Genomic DNA, 21,280 nt, shown 5'->3' on the forward strand with positions numbered 1-21,280 from the left:
ATTCCCGTCATTAACATGGTTACATAACATTGTCGCTCTTGCATTTACACCATTCCTCCTTTTATAATCTAGTTTCCCTGACTCTCTGTGTCACATACCAGTTATTATTTTTTCTAGACTCCTGATACCATACACATTCAGGTGTAGGCTGTCCCTCTTATACAATTCAATCTTCCCTCATACTCACTCCATACATCCATAAACTCACATCCATTCCTTCGCGCAGCCTATGCATTGAATCGTTTGCCATCATCAGGTAAAATACTGACGATTTTCACTTTCTCACTCTTCACTCTTCCAAGAACCCTTCATGCCCCCTCTCTCTCACACTGAATTATCGCCATTTAAGTCATCAGTACCTAGAACTACGATTTTGTTTACTTTTCTTTTCTGTTTTTGAGTTGCTTCCTTTATATTGCTGGCCTGGTTGGCCAAGTGGTTAGTATATCCGCTCTCCAGCCAAAAGGCTGCAGGTTCGAATCCCGCATTGGGCATGGATGTTTGTATTTAATTAAGTTAAGGGATATTATCCCATATTGTTTCTTAGCTGAAAGATTTCTATATTCGGCAAAGAGTTTCATGCCGAATATAGAAACTATATATATATATAGAAACTATATAAAGTTTGGCGATTCCAAGTGTAAGCAAATACCTGGATAGTGCAGCAACTGACCCTTAAAGGTAGTGCAAGCTCCGATCACTATTCCTGATATTTACCCATAATGTGAACTTAACTCCCTTAACTTAAATATGTTCATGTCGCCGAATTGAAGCCTTTGGCTCTTCATTATAATTAGTAATGGATGTTTGTGTTTGTCAGTGAAAATAGTGGTGGTGGTTGGCAGTAGATGGTGCTGGTGTAGATGATGAAGGTAGTTGCGGTTAGTGGAGATGGAGAGTTGTAGAGCAGGTACCTCCCTTGATGAGTTTTTGGACACCCTGGAGGTGTTATGTAATAATAATAATAATAGTATTCTTAATTTTCACTGCACGAAAATTCCATGTTATAACTAGCTCATCTATAGCATGTTTTATTATAGAGTCACCATACCAAATAACTTCTTTCTTTTTACTAACAATGTTACTTACCCGATTTCCTGACTTACCTGTTTCCTTGCTTTATTTCTTATTTTCCTGTTTATTTTTCTCCCTCTGTTCATTTAAACGCCTCTCGACTTTTTTTGCAATTCCAGCATCGTCTCTCTGATGAGCTGCTTCTACTTCGCTATTTTGGAGGTTAGTTCATTTTCATTAACCTCCTGCATGTCTCTAAAAACCTTCTCGTTCTCGCCTGCGGTGCTTTTTTTAGCATTACCTTTCTTGCCCTTTTTTGGCGCCATTTTAAACATATACTAAATATTGAAATATCTTAATAAAAATATGCGATAAAATACTAAATACACTAAAAATAACTAAAATCTAAACTAATATATACTACAAAATACTAATTTTTCTAAGGGAAAACACAATAAAAACAGACAAAAATCAACAATTTTACAGGAGCACTAAATGTGCTGACCAACCACAATGTATCCTCAAACCAGAACCCATTTCATTTGTAAAAGTACATGCAACTATCTTTGAACCATTCTCATTCTCAGACTTACTTGCCTCTACAGGCCTACACATACATGTTTACACTTTCAACCTAATGTCTCTAATTCTCTCTCTGACCTACACTTTCTCCAGACACTTCAATTCCATTTAAAAAAGTCAGATTTCATATAAGCTCTTTCCTCCATCAAATTCACTCCATATACATGTACAAATTGCATACCATCCCTACTAATAACCTATGTACTGGGTTCATATGCCACTTCGTGACCTCAGTTCATTCATATTATCATGTTGTAGCATTAAGTATATAATCTTTACTATCTCACCTCTGCTTTTTCTATTAACTGTTTTATATGCTCTCTCAATTCATATTTTTCCTTTTTTTTTATGCGGTACTCATAATTTATGAGTACCGCATAAATTTCCCTAAATTTATGCGGTACTCATAAATTTAGTCACTTGGGAAGTGACTAAATTTATGAGTACCGCATGATCACTGTCACCAACCGGAGGCAGAATAGTTAAGTCTTTAAATGAAACACCCTCTGACTCTATGATCAAATCTAACCCTCTTTGTCCTCTAGCTCATTCTGTCACATGCTGCTCATTCATATCTGCCAAATATCAACTCTTTCTCTCTTTGCATTTTAACTGCACTATTCACATCTTTAATCTTTGCTGCAGGCAACATGACCTCATCACATTCAAATCAAAAGTCACCACACTATACTGACTTCCGTCTCTTTCTTGCACAGTCTTTCATACTGCCTTTTCCTTCAAACCGTTTTCCTTCCTCTCCTCTTCAGCACTACATGCCCAACATTTCTCAGACTTTTCAGTCTGAGAAATGTTGGGCATCAGGTTTGTCCTGTGCAAAACTGTTTAACTGGACTACTATTTCTTTCATTACTATTAACTCGTCATTCTCATCTGCCACTGTTTCATACGTGTTGCCATTATTCAATCTCACTAACACAGCTTGCATTTTGCTTACCATCATTCACCACTGCAATTACATTCTTACTTTTATGCACCTTGAAACTCATGCACACTTATCATAACTAAGCTATCTCACTTCTGACACAATCCACATTTCTAGCACACTCTTTTGGTACTTTCAGAACACATCATGCTTTTTCACTTTCTACTCACGAATCTCTCATTCTCACTAGTGAATACATTACACACACACACACACACACACACACACACACACACACACACACACACACACACACACACACACACACACACTTGATCTAACAAAATCACACTTCCTAAACATGTCTTAGCTACCACTATCCTGCTACAGCTTGGTACTATTCAGTTACACCATGATTTATTCAGAGCTACTATAAAATCTACAACTACATGTAGTCTGTAGATTTCGTAGAAAAAAAAAATCATCATTTTCATGGCACACAACAGACATGTCAACCCACTCAGAGGTGGCCACTTCTGAGTGGGTTGACCTGTTAACAATGAGTACAGGTATCCCTTGCTTAACACAGATTTTATATTGCGGCGAAATTAATTACAGCAATCCCTTGATATATGCGGCAGGAGTTTTGATTAATGCGCCTTTAAATTTACCACACAAAATCATGCTCACGAGGCTGCTAGCCTTGTGGTCATCCAAATTCTCTGTGTGAGAATGTGAAAGTTTTATTTTTCCCACCAAATACAACATCATTGTTACAACCTAAGGACATGGGAGCCATTGCAACTTTCAAAGCCTATTTTCTTAAATAGTCATTCTCAAATGCAGTAGAAACAACAACGGGAGAAAATGCGATTACGTTCCACGAATTTTGGAAAAAAATTAACATTAAACACACAATTGAGAACATTCGTGACTCGTGGGAGCAAGTGTCTTCTAGTTGCATGAAAGCTGTTTGGAAAAACCTTCTGAATGCGCTAATGACTTAGGTTGTTTTCAAAATCCTGTGAATAAAGTGGTCAAAGAAATCGTTGCAATTGGTGAAGACCTTGGTTTTGATGGTGTTGATGCAGAAGATGTTAAAGAATTATTGGATTCAAATTCAAAAGATTTCAGTGACAACGATCTTCTTGAAATTGAACAACACACATATGTTGTTGTTCAATTTCAATGAAAAAAAAGAAAATGAACAAATGGAAAGTGAATATGAGGTTCCAAAGGAAATAATAGTCAAAGAACTGGATGGAATATTTCACAGTTTAGAATCGCTTAAGCAGCAAGTAATGGATATGGATCCAGACATTAATCGAAGAATGCTTGTTTGCCAAGGTCCGGAGAGTCATTTTGCTTGTTATTGTAGAATATGCTGATAAGAAAAAAAGTAAAACTGTTCAAACGACTCTTTATAATTTCTTTTGATTAAAAAAAATTGCAGTAACTAATGTAGGTACAAGTATTTATTAAACATTTACTTTGCATTCATTTTTTATCTTTCCTAAAAGAGTACCATATAAAACTAACTATTAGTAAAGTAATCGATCAGGGACGAATTGTACTTTTTATCATTGATTATTAGATTTGATTAATGCGATTTTGTTATACGCGGTAACATCGAGGGATTAATTAAACTTGTTAATCGAAGGATACCTGTATATGTCAGATTTCTGCTGAGAACATAAGCTAATCATCACTGGCACCACTTACTCACATAAAGGTGTGCATAAATGAAGTAGTCTTTTTATGGTGATAGCATTACCATATATATCTCCAAAGTTGTTTAAAAAAATTTGGCTGCAGAAAGGATTACAGAATGATTTAGACTTGCATATATAATCAGAAGAGAAAAGTAAGAAAATTTAAACGAAAACAAAGATCCAAACTTGATATATCCCAAGAAAAAATCTGAAATAAACACTCTACAAGAGAAGCATGGTATTGTGTGTAAATAATAAATAAAATATCAATGCTAGAAGAGACTTGAGAAATTAAAGGAAGTTGAGAAAAAGAAGAAATTATACTGAAAATTCGTAAATAATTCACTGTGCTATTAGACAACAAAGAAAAATGTAAAAATGCTGTGTGAAATAAACAGCTAACAAACATGAGAAAACTCTGGGAAGAATAAAAAAGTTAAATATCATGAAAGTGATAAGGAACTTGGGTGGATTCTGAAAAAAAATTAGAAAAAGAGGAATGAATAATATATAAGGAATTAAATGTCACAAAAGTGACATAACTGAGGATAAGGCTATTCTGGATCACAGAAGCAATTACTTTGGAAATGTATTGAATAAAATTAATAATAAAAACATAGCAGATATCATCCAGGAGAAGTAGTCAAAAATATCTTCAGCACTGTAAATAGAAAGAACTATTAGAAATCTAAAATGTCAAAAGGCATGAGTAGAAGAAAACATCTTCAAAAAACCCAAAAAGGGTAAAAATGTCACGAATGCAGATCAAGATAATGTTTGTCTGTTTTTTCAATCATAAGGGACAGTTCACTTTGAATTCATTAAACAAGGACAATTAGTGCACCAACATTGTTATTTAGAAGTGCTGGAGGGTTGTGAAGCTATTCACAAGAAGAGACCTGAACTTGGTTGAACAATTGAATCATCCATCACAACAATCTAACATCATATATGTAATGCTGTAAAAATCTTACATAAATGTTTTACTTATGTTTGTTTTTTACAGTGTTATGTATGCGCAGTGAAAATTTCATTAATGAGAAATACATTGTTATATGATAAGATGATCTAAAAGAACATACGTATATCTTTGCATTCATTAATACAATTTTGTATGCTTAGTATTATCAGAACCACCATGTGATTAAGCGGTAGTGATATTAAAGGTAACTTAATCGCCAGATTCGCCGCTAGAGAGATTCGTAGTGTGTAGTGTTCGTCGTGAGCTCCTGATAAGATAAGTGTTAATTTCAGTTATCGTTGATAAATTTACTTGAATATTACGTAGTTTTGTTTGCCTTGCGTATCTTAGTGCATCTGTTTGTGTGTTTTTGGTGTTTCATTTTATAATTTGATAAATTACGTTAGAAGTAAGTATGGCTCCCGCACGAAGGAAAATGGCAGCCAGTAATGATGGTTCGCCATCTTTATTCAAGAACGGTAATGTAAAGGAGATGATTCAGTGTACTATCTGCGAAATGTCCACTTTGCGGAGCGCAGTCGGAGTGTGGTTAGATTATAATAAAGGAGTGAATGTGTGTAGAAAATGTAGGGAGAATGAGGATTTAAAGTGTATTTCTGGTCATGAGCGTGATATTTTTGTCAAACTTCAGAATGAAGAAAATAGTGATATGACAAGAAACAGCGAGGTTGTACCAGAGAACTGTGAGAGTGTGAATGATAGTATTAATTCAGAGCATATTAATGGTTTTACAGAGAATAAAAAAGATGAGATAGATGCAATGAGTGAGATTGCGTTGTTGAGTGGTGCGATACAAAGGGCAAAACAGCAGCTAGAGCATATGAGCAAAAGTCGACTGAATGAACCAGCCAATAATAAAAAGTATGATAGGAAAAATAGGCGTATGAGTGTGAACATGAACAAAATGAAGGATAGAGTGCTGTATGGAGACTCGTTAGTACGTGTGTTAGTAGAGGATTTGACAAAATCGTACCAACCTGATGCTACCATAAAGGATGTAACTGAGTCTATTAGAGAGCAAAAGGAAAGGGTGAAAGAAATGATTGTTGTGGCAGGTACGAATGATTTGAAAAGAGATAAAATGGAAATGATAGAGGACCTGAATGAATTGTTTGAGGTAGCAAAAGAAAAGAGTGAGAGAGTTAGAATGTTTAGTATTTTGCCACGGTATGACAGTGAAATGTTTAAAAGGAGGGCCATAATTGCAAATGACTTTATGCGTGGGTTATGTATGATGAGTGGTGTGGAATTTGTGGACGTGTGGAGTGAGTTCGATGGGCGAAAGGATCTATATAAGATGGATATGACGAGTGGTGTGGAATTTGTGGACGTGTGGAGTGAGTTCGGTGGGCGAAAGGATCTATATAAGATGGATGGCTTGCATTTGAATGGTTACGGTGTAAGGAGACTTGAGAAAGTGTTGCTGAATGTAGTGGATGTGCAAAATCAGGGAAACTAGATTTATTAAGGGGGAGGGGGAGTAGATATACAGTCCTTAGGGATGCAGTTGAATGTATGAATGAATATAATATGCCCGAGCGAATAAGGACAACAAATCAGAATGGGATAGTTAATATAAGGCATCAAGGTAGGGTTGGGGCTAATGGGGATCTTAAATTCATGTACACTAATGCTAGGAGTATTAGGAACAAGAAGGAAGAGTTTTTGGCCATGGTTGGCATTTCCAAATACAGGTTATTGGCATTAGTGAATCATGGCTGACTGTAGATGATATAGCTAGTGGGATTGAATGTAATGGGTATAGTGTGTTCAGGAATGACAGGGAGAATAAAATGGGGGAGGAGTATTTTTGATGATAGCTGATGAGCTGCAGCCAAGGAGAATAGAAGTTGAATTGCAGGATAGAGAAAAGAGCACATTTCAGGCCATTTGGTGTGAGATTGTGGCTAGCAGAACAAAATATACAATTGGGTGCTGCTATAGACCAAGTGATGGAAAAGATGGTGGTGACAGTATGCACAAGCAAATAGAAGAAATTAGTGGAAGGAGGGTAATTATTATGGAATATTTCAACTATGGTTGCATTGATTGGAGTGAGGAGAGCACAAACGGGAGGAAGGAATTGGATTTTATGCAGTTATTAAGGGATAACTATCTGCGACAGCATGTAATGAAAAATACTAGGGGTCAGTTTGTTTTATCAAAAGTTTAATGTTATCTCTCAGTACTGAATTTAACTGTGAAAGTCTGAGTATAAGAAATTATTGAGCTCATATTATTATTATTATTCAGGCCTCCATGGAGTCACTCATCGTGGGAGGTCCTTCCTAGGAATCACACAGTCTATCATACCACTCCTTGAACTCATTGACCGTTCTTGCTCTCACCACTATCAGGCAATGCATTCCATGGCTCAAACATCCTCCATGCAAAGAAACCATTCCTCACCCTTTGCTCACAGCTTTCTTTCATAACTTCCAGGGATGGCCCCTTGTCATTGCTTCTTCCTGCTGTTCTACCAAGCAAAAGAACTTCCCGGTGTCTACCCTGTAACTGCCTCTCAACAGTTAAAAAGTCTCGATCATATCACTTCTAATTCTTCTATCCACCAAACTCTGTAGTAGTCCACATTTCCTGAGCCGATCCTCATAATTAACATTGTACAGTCCTGAAACCATCTTTGTTATCCACCTCTGTACTTTTCCACATTTAATTTATCCCCTTGAAATCCTGGGGACCAAACTTGAGAACAATAGTCTAAGTGTAGTCTGATCAGGGTCTTATACAATGGAATGATAACTCTTATCTCTGCAGGTCAGCGTTCTTCTCGGTATTGCAGCAATCCTCTGGGTTACCTTCACCATCTTTGCAATATGCTCCCGGAATTTCAGTTTTCTATCAATCATCACCCCCCCCCCAGATCTCTTGTTTCCCCTACTTCCTCCAGTACAGCTCTTCCAATCAAGTATGCAGACTGCCATCGATGTATCCCAAGCTTCAAGACTTTATATTTTACTGCATTAAACTGACACCCCCATTCATTTACCCATCTGTCTAGTTTATTCAAATTCTCTTACAGGTCTGCCACATCTGCACTATTACTAATAACCATTCCCAGCTTCACATCATCTGCAAACAACTGAATATCCCCTTGCAATCCATTGACAATGTTATTGATATAAAGGTTAAACAATACAGGTTCCGGTACTGAGCCCTGTGGATCCCCCCCCCATTGTAACCGTCTGCCTCCTTGATATTGCCCACCATACACAACTCTGATACCTATCAGACAGCCAATCCTGAATCCAGTTGACTAACCCGATATTTAAACCATGTGCTGCAACTTAAATATCAGCTTATCATGTGGCACCCTGTCAAATGTCTTTGCAAAAAAATAAAAAAAAAGGCAGTATATGCCTTTCCCTCATCCAATTACATTACGTAAGTCTATAGAGATAAGGAATATCAGTTAACCATTTAAGTATTCTTTGCATGTATTATTAGGAATTTAGAAATTAATTTACTACTTTTAATTCTACAAGAAATGTCAGATTAAAGAGATAACGAGAATTATTTAATACACAGAGGTTGTATTTACTATATACATTTATATGTTTACAGTAAATATTATTTTTATAAATGAGCTTCATTCTTTAGAATACACAACATGTTGATCCTTGAAGTCAATGCACCACCATGGATATGAATCTTAGACATTCTAACCAACTAAAATAAAATTATACAAATTATATTGTTATTTATACTCCATGACTGATTTTAATATATAGATTGGGTATAAGTAGGGAATAACATAGGAGGAGCAAATCAAGCTCTCTTCCATTCAAAATATAACAATGCAATAGCTGCCTGCAAATTTCTATCTAAAACATCCATCACAAAGTAGGAACATTCTCTGTATTCACTAGACTAAGTCCCTTGCTTTTGGCAGGTCTCAAAATTGAAGAATGCAGATTTTCTGATATTTCTGGTATCTAACATCACATGGTGGCAGTTATAAAAAGCATTCTAGAAATGTTCTTAAACAATGGCAGCATTGTCTAAATGCACTCCTGCATAAGGGGTTTACTTTGAAGCTGATAGGAATCACTAGTCTACAGGTAAGCAAATATAGTTTTTACATGTGCTTTCCAGGAATTGTCCCACTGTGTGCATGCATGCACAGTAAGCTAATATCCAAATCTTTCAGTTCCATGGAAGTTCAGTTGTTTGGAACAACTGGATTCATATTTATAAATTTAGGGACACAAAACACACGTGTCGAAAAGATTATTTTACTGATTAATAATAATATAATAACTTGACGTTTCGACCCCTGTATTGAGGTCATCATCAGAAGGATACGTGTATAAGAACCAAGCTACATGCTGTTGCACTCTATACAGGTAAATTACATCTACAACGTTAACTAATCTTTTTTCTAGTCTGCCCTCTAGTGATTTAAAAAAAAAAAAAAATTACAATAAACTCTGCTAAAGTCCTCACATACTAGGATTCTTCTGGAATTATACAGTTCATATTGTTATATTACGATTATCTTCTGGATTTGTACAGTAAGGTTGCTATTGAATGTTCAGGGGAAAAAAAAAAAACTTCACCAAGTCTTCTTGTACTGAGATTTTTCTTTGTGGTTGCTCTGAAGGTTATAGATGAGTCCTCCACATTCTTGGAATGGTTAGACCATTTTTATTCAGATTCGGATCATATTTGAGCATTTCACATGCTTCCTTGAATTTCCGCTCAAACCAGGTTTTGGTGCAGTGTAGGGACTTGGTACCTTTCCAATCAATTCTGTGGTATGTTTGGAGTGCATGGTCAGAAAGGCCGGTTTTTCCAAAATGGAGGTATTTTATGTGTTGTTTGTGTTCATCCTTCCTGATTGGGAATGGTTTGCCCTGTTTCCCCTATGTATGGTATGTTACATGTGCACTGTATTTTGTAAACTCCTGGGTGGGCTAGGTGTGGAAGAGGATCCTTGGAAGAACTGAGTAGGTGTCTTAATTTTGTCGGGGGTTTAAAGGTGGTTTTGATGTTGTATTTGTGTAGCGGTCTGTCTATTTTTTTTCGGAAATGCCTCTAACATATAGTATAGCAATAGCATTCTTGAAATCTTTTTTTTGTTATTAGTGGTATTTTTTTGGAGGATCTTGTGAATGGTTTTTATACTGTATCCATTTTTTATAAAGGTATGTTTGATGGTCTCATATTCATGGTTAAGAGCTTGTTCATTTGAACTAATAGTTTGAGCTCTGTGTTTAAGGGTGCTTATGACCCCTAGTTCTTGTGTTGGGTGGTGATAAGAAGTTCTGTGTATGTACTGGCCCGTGTGTGTAGGTTTGCAGTAAACTGAGAAGGAGAGACAGCCTGAAAGAAGATGTGTGACAAGTGTGTCTAGGAACGGAAGAGTTGTTTTTTTCTATTTCAATGGTGAATTGGATGCATTTGTGTTGTTTGTTCAGGTGGCTAAGGAATGTATTTAGTGTTTCACAGCCATGGGGCCAAATGGCGAAAATATCGTCGACGTATCTGAGCCAAATTTTGGGTTTTAGGCAAGCCGACTCTAGAGCTTGTTGCTTAAAGTCTTCCATATAAAAGTTCGCTATTGGGAGGGGGGGGGAGTGGTGAGCCCGTGGCTATACCCTCTTTTTGAAGGTAAAAATTGTTTTGCCACATGAAATATCCGGAGCGGAGTACGTGGGCAAAGAGGACCGTGATGTCATGTGGAAATATGTTCTGCAAGAGCAAGATAGTATCATTGATTGGGACATTGGTGAAAAGGAAAGTTATGTCAAAGCTGACTAATAGATCTTAGTCGTTCAGTGTAATGTTTTTAATTTTGTTTACGAAATGTTGTGTATTTTTTTATGTAGGAAGGGGAATGATCAACCAATTCCTTGAGTGTGGGCACTAATTTTTTGGTTAAGTGGTAATTCAGGCTGTCGATTCCTTCCACAATTGGATGTAATGGTGTGTCTGTTTTGTCTACTTTTGGCAGGCCATAAATTCTGGGCACGCAGGCATACTGCGGTATTAATTTTTTAATTCTTTCTTCCAGCCATGTGTTAACTGATTTAAGTAGTTCAGTAGTTTTCTTTTTGTTGTGTTGCATGGGGTTGTAATTTACCATTTGGTAGGTGTTGTGGCACAATACCAAATGGTTCATTTTTTCTATGTAGGTTGTCTGATTCAAAACAACAGTGGCATTCCCTTTATCTGCTTTTGTGATAATAATGTCATGGTTATTTTTTAGGGATTTGAGGGCCAGTTTTTCAGCTTTGTTTAGGTTGCTGCTTAATTTTTTGGTTGAATTTAGTAAACAGGGAGTTTCCATCCGTATTTTGTCAGCTAAATTGGCAGGGAGGGATCTTAAACCTCTCTCGATATGATAGATTATATCTAGTTTATTTACTGACCTCAGAGCAATGGTGTAATTTAAACCTTTCTCTAGTAGCGAGAGTTCACCTTGGGTGAGGTTGTAATCCGATTGGTTGATAACCAGACAGTGGTCCGATGGTGGTTGGTTATCTAGTGATCTTAACTGGATGTTAAGATCACGGGCTAAAAGTTCAGATAATAGGCAAACTCCATAAAACTAATGGAACATATTTGGATGTTAGGATGAGGGTTTGGATGTTGTCTCATTAGAAATGACAAATATTAGCATGATATTCATATTTTAATGGATACAGAGGAAAATATCAATATTTGAATGAGACAAAAAACAAAGTTTTATTCAGAGAACTACGTTATAATGAGAGCTATATTGTTGACTTAACAATATAGCTCTCATATATTGAATAATATATGAGAATAATATAATAAGAAAAATAATGCTAACTTTCCTCTCGTGTTACATAAGCAAAATGTAACATGAGAGAATTCATCACGTTTATTTAAATTTTTTAAATAAACGTGAAGAAAGAAAAATCTGGTTGTTAGAAGGGAAATTACAAAGTTAGCTTTGGACTTTAAAGTCAGTGAAGCTGTACTGATATATGAACCTAGATACATATCAAAACATGCCAATAAATTAAATTTATGTGAATTAATTACTGTAAAACTTCTGCGGTACAGTGAATGGCTTCCTTTGCCAAGTACCATGTCATCTTCGGTACAGAGCACATGAGAAATAACTAGTAGGAAAGATGCAACAACAAAGTAATGATCATCAGAATAAAATTAAACAATGAAGTGTAATGCAGCATAACATCACAGAGAAAAGGAACTGTATGAAATATTCTTAGTCAATATAAATAAAACAGATATAAAGATATTAAAAATCTGGCAATCATAAGAATTTAAATTGGGATAATTTTAGAGATAATTTCTATTATAGCAATAGTAAAACTTTGCAAGTCATTATAAAATCAAATAGGAAATAGCTCTTGTGGAAAATTTCAATTTTAATTTAATAGAGCATGCATGCTGAATAAGAAATTTTTCACTCTTGGTATCATTTTAGGTAGTCACTGTCTGGTAAAATCTGTTTCATGAAGGTCAAAACTGGCTTATAAAAATTTTATATTCGGGGTCTATAGCAGTTTTTCCAAATTATTTAACCCTGAGTCCAATCACAGTACTAATACTGTAGGTCGGATCCCATCAAATATATGATAGGAGATTCATTCGTTGCCTAAACAGTAGATTAGGCAATTAATCCCACCGGGCATATAGAAATGTTTTTGGAAAATTTGGAGAAAACAGCAAGGCAATAATAATGGTCAGTACCTGTTGAATTTCTGCTCAGGATACAAATGAGTCAATTACTAACACATGTGCAAATGTGCACAAGTTCACATCGAGAGAAGATAAAAAGTAAGAAAAACCTCAATGACTATTGTTACACCCTGATACCTTAAGAATGTAGAATTCTCAGTTATCATGGTGTAACATGAAGAGATAATAAAATAAAACCCCTGTACAAAAACTAATAGATGAATTATTTAAAAGAAAGAAAAATATTCTTGCATCCAAGTAAAATATATAACAAAAAAGTGTTTGAAGAACTAAATAATAAAAGAAGGAAAATATTACAGTTGTGATATAAAACAATTAGATAATATAAATATAAATGATATAAAACAAGAAAAACAGAAAAGATTAGTAATAAGAAATTGTATGTGAGAGGCTAGAGATTAAAATATTAAGTAAATTCTTAAAAATTTGGAAGGAGGATTAATTTAGAGGCTAGCAAAAGAAAAACAATAGACTATCACTCAAGGTCAATTCCTGGATTTTAGACATCATCATGGGCTCGTCGACCAAAGGATGTTTGGCAGAAAAACGCCACCCTAATTGGTTGGTGAAGTCGAATCAAGTAAGGGGTGGAGAAAAGAAATTAAAGAAGGTGCCGTTAGGAGTCAAGGTATAAAAGGGTTAGAACCCCCCCCCCCCCACAAATGGCTTTTTTCCCCCGGATAGTTTCTTCACGACCTCCTTCGTATAGGTTTCACCTGGTTTTCCTGAGTGACGGGATTGGAGTTATGTCCGTCGTCACAACAAGGAAACAAGTGAGCGGGATTTCGATTCGTATTTCCTATGGTAAGAAACGAGGAATGCTTTAGTTAAAGGAAAGAAGGTATTATATATGTGTTTCATCATCCAGTGACAACTACGAAAAAAAGGAAATCTGTAAAGAAGTCAGTGTCCACATGGCAAGTTTCACAGCCATTGTATAGATGATTCTAAAAGTGTCCATAATTCAAGTACGAAAAGTTAAGATCGTGTGAGCACAGTTTAGTGCCAAAAGAACTTAGGAGTAACAGATTATTAGAGAGATCATACCAGGATAGAATAATCAGATAAAGGTAGAGGCCAGTATAGAAAACTCAAGAGAAAAAGGTACTGTAAAAATCTCATGTTAACTGAAAATCGTCTGTAATTGTTATCATTATTCTATTACTGAACTGTTGAAGAGACTAAGAAAAGTTATACTAGGACTTTAGTGCATGACTGATTATAATGAAAGTATGCTTGTTAATATTAATATTATATAAGTAATTATGTGTCCTGAAATTTATGCATGTGTATTGTAACTTATAGGAAAGTTTTAAATGTCAAAGTTATGTGTTAGTACAGTGAAAGGATAGTTTAATCTACATAGTTTTGGATAGTTAAATAGAGTGAATTGATCACATATGTCCATGTGCTACAGCATATAGCGTATTCAGACTAATATAGGGTTAGCTAAAGTGTTAATTAGATAAGGGATTATACATATGATTGTATGAGTCGAATTTGTCATGGCGGCATGATCGCATTACTCATATAGGATCATAGCCAAATTACTTGTGATAAGCTAATATTATTTTGTAAATATTTTCTTAGTATTGAATTGAATTATATTAAAAATTGAATTGTACCATGCTAATGAGTTTAATAAACCTTTGTTCATTGATAAAACAGTTGTCTGAAATTGCTGCCCAATGCACCACTTGAAAAAACGTACGAACCTAATCATGCGGCAAATTAATGTGTTAAAAAACGAGATAAAGTGTCACGACTGCAATATTGTTTCACATTCAGACATATTTTAGTACTTTCTCCTTGTTTTTGTATTTAATATCTCAAATTAAATGTCCCAAAAGGTGCAGTATAATATAAATATTAGGGACACTAAGGGAAGAAATAGCTAAGATATTTGTATTTTGGGGTGATATCTCGTGCATAGATAATAGTAGAACATAGATAAGCAGAATTTCACTAGATAGAATAAAAATCATAAAATGGGACACAACACTGTGTCACTATTAATAGCAATATCCACATGTTGATTCAGGATGCAAGAAAAGACAGAGGATTGAAATTGAAAGTAATCATCACTTAGTTTTAAACAGGATAAAAATGAATATCACATTGAAAATAACAATATATAAAAAAATATTTAAAAATAATTCAAGATGAGCTAATGAAAGTAAGAACTAGTCACATACAGGGGTAGTAGGACTGTTCCATCAAGATAACTTAGGTTTTTTTATCCTTCAAATAGATAAACCAGTCTGTGAATATATGAAATCAGTCATTAACAGCAGTGCATATTAGCTTCGTTTAAGTGGCTGAATATAGTGTGTTGAACAAGGAGATTGGATGCATAGGGCCTGGAATTATGAGTTAATCAAAATCAAAATAACCAAGATGCTGAAGAGAAGACAATCCTGAGAAAAATGAAGAGATCACTCAGTATAATCCTTCAAGGTGGAAAGCAAAAGCTCAAATCAGAGTAAGTGACATTATTACAGCCATTATAATATTCATATGGTATCTCAGATGTTGAGAAGACTGATTGAGATAGCTAGAGCTCAATGTTCAGCAGAAAGGAGAGAATTTGGGGTAAGGCATTTCAAGCAGTACACAGAAAACAGTGAATAAATAGGTAAACCAGAAACTGGATCTAAAACTGGCAGTAAATCCGGAACCTAGATAAAGGGACTGTAATAAATGAATGAATTTAGCACCTTCCTGAAATAGGAAGGTGCTAAATAGCAGATCCGAGAGGTCTCATTTTTACTTCTGCACCAATGAATGTTCTGTAAACAATGACTGTATTTCAATACAGCACCTTTTGCTTTACAGTCAACATTGTTTAAAATTTCACTTGTTATCTACAAGTGTGTGAGAAAGAGACCAGTGCTACCACTGGTCTAGCAGTAGATAATAAATCAAATATCATAAAATTATAAAAAAACACCTTCTATTGAAATTAATATATAAAGGCTCCCTGGTATCCCTTAGACAGCATTTGAACCCAGAGAAAAACCAGGTCTTTATTATAACGTATTCTAGAAGTTTCATTTTTTACCCAGGCAACCATTACTTGCATAAGAGGATTTAGCAATTGAATCAGAGAATAATGTTATTATCTCTAATGGACAAATAGACAAACTGAATGAATCTTGATCCTCATGTATTTAGAATGTGCACTATAACCGAAAATAAGTCAGACAGAATAATGTATTTTCAAATATAAGTCACATGTAATGTAATCTTAAATGAAAACGCAATTATAAATATTACATCAGAATATGAAATTTTATATATGCACTAAGTTTATTTCTTTTTCTTCAGAATCCTTCTTGTAGTTATTTCCAGATACAATTCTTTAACTTACTTTCTTCATTATTAAACAAAATTAAAGAACAACTTACTCTTTGACCAAGCTGGCATGAGCTCCCAAAATCCACTACTTTAATAGCACTTCTCTTTGGATTACACAAAAGGATGTTTTCTGGCTTTAAGTCACAATGAATAATGTTCAGATCTGGACCAGAAAGGAACATAAGTGCAGCACACATCTGTTGTGCAAACTTTCGTGTTAAATTGAGAGAAACACCCCGAAAATTTGTATTACGAAGAAGATCATATAAGTTATACGAGAGCAGCTCAAATACTAAGCACAGATGATTCCTCCACATAAAATGATTCTTTAATTTTACTGAAAAAAAAAATAATAATAAATAAATATATATATATATATATATATATATATATATATATATATATATATATTAGAAAACCAATGTTAAATACTTTCAATGTTTAGTTATAATCTGACAGGGGAGCAGTCAGGATTTACTCTGCAGTTACTAGAGAGAGAATTTATCCTATTTTGAGTAGGGAAAGAAAGGTGCTGTTATGAGGAAGTTAACCTTCACTGTAACAAATAAAATGGGATACAAAAGGAAAGGTTTGTTTTAACAGTAATTTTTTTTTTTTTTTTAAATAGCACTGCTGTTATGGGACTTTGGTTGGGATTTTTAATAGATTATAACAGTGGATGAATCCACACTATACTCAATTCCCTTCAAACAGAAAAAAACCTCTTATAAGCCATGAAAAAGTTTCTTCTAATATACTTTTAGAAACTTAAAGAATTTAAGGGGAGAGACAAACTCCTTAAATGCCTACCTGGGCTATGCTTCTGCTATTAAAGATTCAATTAGCAGCAATATGTCTCTCTTCATGAAAGATTTCTGAAGAAAAATTCATTCTAGGAATAGCAAAGTTTACTATTACACTGTCCTATTTAAATGCTCTATTTTAAAGATGTTACTCATTTTTTAAATGTCTTTTTAATTTAAATAGTAATTTAAAACAATATCACAGGGATATGCTGCTCTAATACTATTCCAACTCTGAAATAATTACTCAAAACACTATGGTAATCTATAAAGCATTATATAGGAAAGTTCATTTACCAATTAGTCCTCATGCAGATTACTTTAATACTTGATTTATTCTACAGCATTTTTTTAAAATCAGATTACCAGAAAGATTTTATAAGTTATTTCGTTAAAACTAAAATTAATGGTATGGTTAAGTTCAGAAAGACGCAAGCAACTTAAAACCAAAACAATATATATATATATATATATATATATATATATATATATATATATATATATATATATATATATATATATATATATATATATCAAATATACAAACATATTCAACACGTGTATGTACTTGCTAAGATATTAAATGGAAAATAATGAATCTTGAACATTCTTACAATGTTAGCATTTTAAAGTTTAAGTATAGTTGCTCAATGACAGAAATAATCAGTTATTTCTGTACCTTTTCTGCAAAATTATGTAGACTATTACCGTGTAAGGTAATAATTTTATTTTCCCAATGTTTTGACCGTAAGGTCATCATTTAGAGTGTATACCCACACATACATAAACGGAGAAACAAGTTAGAATACAATTCAAACAGCATACTAGAGTGTGGACAGACTTATGTGTTTGTTGAACACAGAAACTAAGTAAATAATTAATTTATTAACTTATTGCTGATATTTCGCTGGTGTTATAACCAGAATCTTCAGAGCACAAAAACACAGTTTGTCACAATACACGAGATTATAACAATATGGTGTAATCAATGGACTAGTTAAACAAAACTGTAGCAGCAACACAAAGACTAGAGTCCTGATTTTTGGCACCCTCTATCTGAAAAAAAAAACTGTAGCTATCACATAAGACTAGAGTCCTAAAAAAAAAAAAAAAAAATGATTATCACTATGGCAAGTCGGGCCTAGCAGACCATGCTCTCGATACCCCTACACACAGGATCAACTGGAAAAACACAAAAGTACTACACAGAAGCTCTTACAAGTCTGAGAGATTATTCTTAGAGGTGACAGAAGCCCTGAAACACACTCCAAAACTCAACAAATATGGCTGTATTAACTTGCCTAAGATCTGGGAGACAGTCATCTTAAGAAAAAACTAGTTTTTTATTTTTTTTAAGGACTCTAGTCTTATGTGATAGCTACAGTTTTTTTTTTTTTTTTTTGGATAGAGGGCGCCAAAAATCAGGACTTTAGTCTTTGTGTTGCTGCTACAATTTTGTTTAACTAGTCCGTTGATTACACCATGTTGTTATAGTCTCCCATATTGTGACAAACTGTGTTTTTGTGCTCTGAAGATGCTGATTATAACACCAGCAAAATATCAGCAATAAGTTAATAAATTAATTATTTACTTACTTTCTGTGTTCTAATATATACCGTTAAAAAATAAACAACAGCATACTAGAGTATCACTACTTATTATTTATGCGAGCGCTCCATGGAGTCAAAAGACTCATTGTAGGAGATCCACTCTATCCATTAACACAATACATATCATACATCTCCTTAAACTTATTCTCTGTTGAGGTGCTCACAACCACCTCTGGCAATTCATCAGTGTGGCTAGCACATCCTTGCTAACCACACTCTTAGACAACTTCCAAGTGTGACACCATGTTTTCTCTTTACTCTCCATGTATTGAAAAATTTCTTCTGTGTCAATCTTATAGAATCCCTTCAGTAACTTATGTTTCTATCATATCCTCTCTCCTCTACCTGTCAACTAAACTCTATAACCCACACATCTTCAATCTATCATCACAGGGAACATTCCACAAACTTGTCACCAACTTGGTTACTCGTCTCTGGATCCTCTCCACCACCTCCTGACCCCCACGAAATGCATGTGACCAAATCTGTGCACAGTAGTCACAACATGTGACTGAACCGTAGCCTTATAAAGAGGGATAGCATTCCTACCTTTACTTGTCAATGTGTTCTTCAGCATCTAAGTAAAGCTCTGAGCTATTTTGTCAACTCTTGCAATATGTTCTCTCAAATTCAAATCTGTATTCACCATCACCCCCAGATTTCTAGCCTCATCAATTTCCTGTAAATTAGTACCATCAATATGATATGACGTATGTAATCTTTTCATCCCGAAGTACATCACCTTACATTTTACAACATTGAATTGACAACCATTGTCCTTTGCCCACATCGCCACTGATAATGAAAGGAGCTGGCTTCCTATAGGTTCAATATTTCCCTGCCTTCTGTTTTTTTTTTTTTAATTTAAAAAAATATCAAAAAATTGCAGCTCTGTTATCCTTTTCAATTTCCAGAGTATACTCAATTTTAGGATTACTATTGTTAAAGAAAACAAAATCCTCTATGAGTGAGGGAGTGTGTGTGAGTGAGATTGCATGCATTTCAGATTAAGTTTATTCTGAAAATTGAAAATGATAAATTTCGGTTTTTACATGTTGTACACTACTACTAAAGTTGGCCTTTTCATATTACTAATGAGAAAGACGAAGAAAGTAAGCCAACCCATACAAAAAGCTATCTCCATACACCAGATCCTTCTATCATCCTCAATAAGCATTCAGAATTATCACAACCTTAAAAAAACCAAGAATAATTAAAGATGATTTTTAAAAAAAATGAACTTAATCTTCAAATTCCAATTTCTTCAAGGCAGCAAAAACCTAAGGAACCAACTTGTTTGAGTGCAAAAATAAATTACATAGGTACTATTTCCTTACCTTACATTGACAATTTCAGGAATATACATAGCACAGTTTCTTAAACAACTCACAGTATTAGAACTGCTTTTAAACCTACTGACACCCTACAGAATTTTTAATGTTCACCAAAAAGCAGCATTCCTTTTGAAAAACATCCTGAGGTATACAAGATTCCAATGCATGTGTAGCAAAACTTACACTGGACAGAATAGAAGAAGTTTCAAAATTCGTAAATTTTGAAACTTCTTCTATTTATAACCCAGAGTAGGAAATGAATGATTGTCTGACATATAAAAATACAAAAATATTTTGGGAAAATTTGGAAAAAAGAGCAAAGCTAATAATAATGGCAAATATCTGTTGGATTTCTGCTCAGAACATGGACTGGTTATTACTAACACCATGTTCCAACATAAAAATGTGCACAAATTCACATGGAGAGAAGAGACAAGGAATAAGAAAAGTCTCATTGACTATGTTATCGTTGATAGTGATGTTTTCTACCTGGGGCAGGACACCAGGGTGTACAGAGGATTTGAAATTGGAAGTGATCACTATATAGTCTTGAGCAGGATAAAATTGAATTTCATATTGAAAAGAATAACATGTAAGAAAGTTTTAAAGCGAATAAAAGTTGAGCAGCTCTCAGATGTGAACTGCAGACTAAAATACACAAAGATTATTGAAGAAAAAATGAAAGAGTTTGAGAACAGCAACCAAACCTTGGAGATTCAGTGGCAAGCCTTGAAGAAAACACTGATCGATTCACCCAGAGAGGCATGCAAGGATAGAAAAATCAGAACTCCATGGTGGACACAAGAAGTTAAAGAGGCAGTGAAGGAAAAGAAGAAAGCATATCAAAAGTTCCTGCCAAATAAGTTCAGCTTGTGCTCTTAGAGAATAGAGAGACAAATGTAAGAAAGCTAAACACTGTTTACAGTGGCTGCACTGCATAGTTCAGAAAGCCTGGACAGAGGGACTAATTCCCGATGATTAGCGTAGAGCTCTCATAGTACCCATGTATAAAAAGAGAAATAAAACTGAATTATATACTTTTTTAAATAACGAAACCTGTGGTGCGATCATAATTAAAAGAAACACACACATTAACCACAGTGAAAATTATTTAACTGTAAATATTTCATCCTAAGTATCTTAGGACATCATCATCAGTACAGTAGTTTAAAATGATAATAGGAATAACATACAGTTAGGGTGCATGATTACAATAATCTCATTAAATGTGCGTAACGTGTTACAAAAAAAAAAAAAAAAAAAAAAAACGAATTATTTAACACAATT

The 21,280-nt window shown here is 34.5% G+C and overlaps 1 protein-coding gene across 4 annotated transcripts in view; it reads right to left on the reverse strand.

The window, feature by feature from the left end:
• LOC150100588 (dual specificity tyrosine-phosphorylation-regulated kinase 1A-like) overlaps window positions 1-21,280 on the reverse strand; it is a 432,192-nt gene that overhangs the window by 251,292 nt on the left and 159,620 nt on the right. For all 4 annotated transcript variants that reach the window (XR_016549192.1, XR_016549193.1, XR_016549194.1 and 1 more), the window contains exon 5: window positions 16,297-16,583. Coding sequence is in view for 1 of the 4 variants with exons in the window: in XM_090402112.1 (XP_090258238.1) it covers window positions 16,297-16,583 (287 nt within the window). In the remaining 3 variants the exon portion in view is untranslated. The remainder of the gene's footprint in view (window positions 1-16,296; window positions 16,584-21,280) is intronic.

Source organism: Typopeltis vanoorti, chromosome 12 (assembly GCF_054136105.1).
Source record: "Typopeltis vanoorti isolate ZY-2024b chromosome 12, IOZ_Tvanoo_1.0, whole genome shotgun sequence".
NCBI lineage: Eukaryota > Metazoa > Arthropoda > Arachnida > Uropygi > Thelyphonidae > Typopeltis > Typopeltis vanoorti.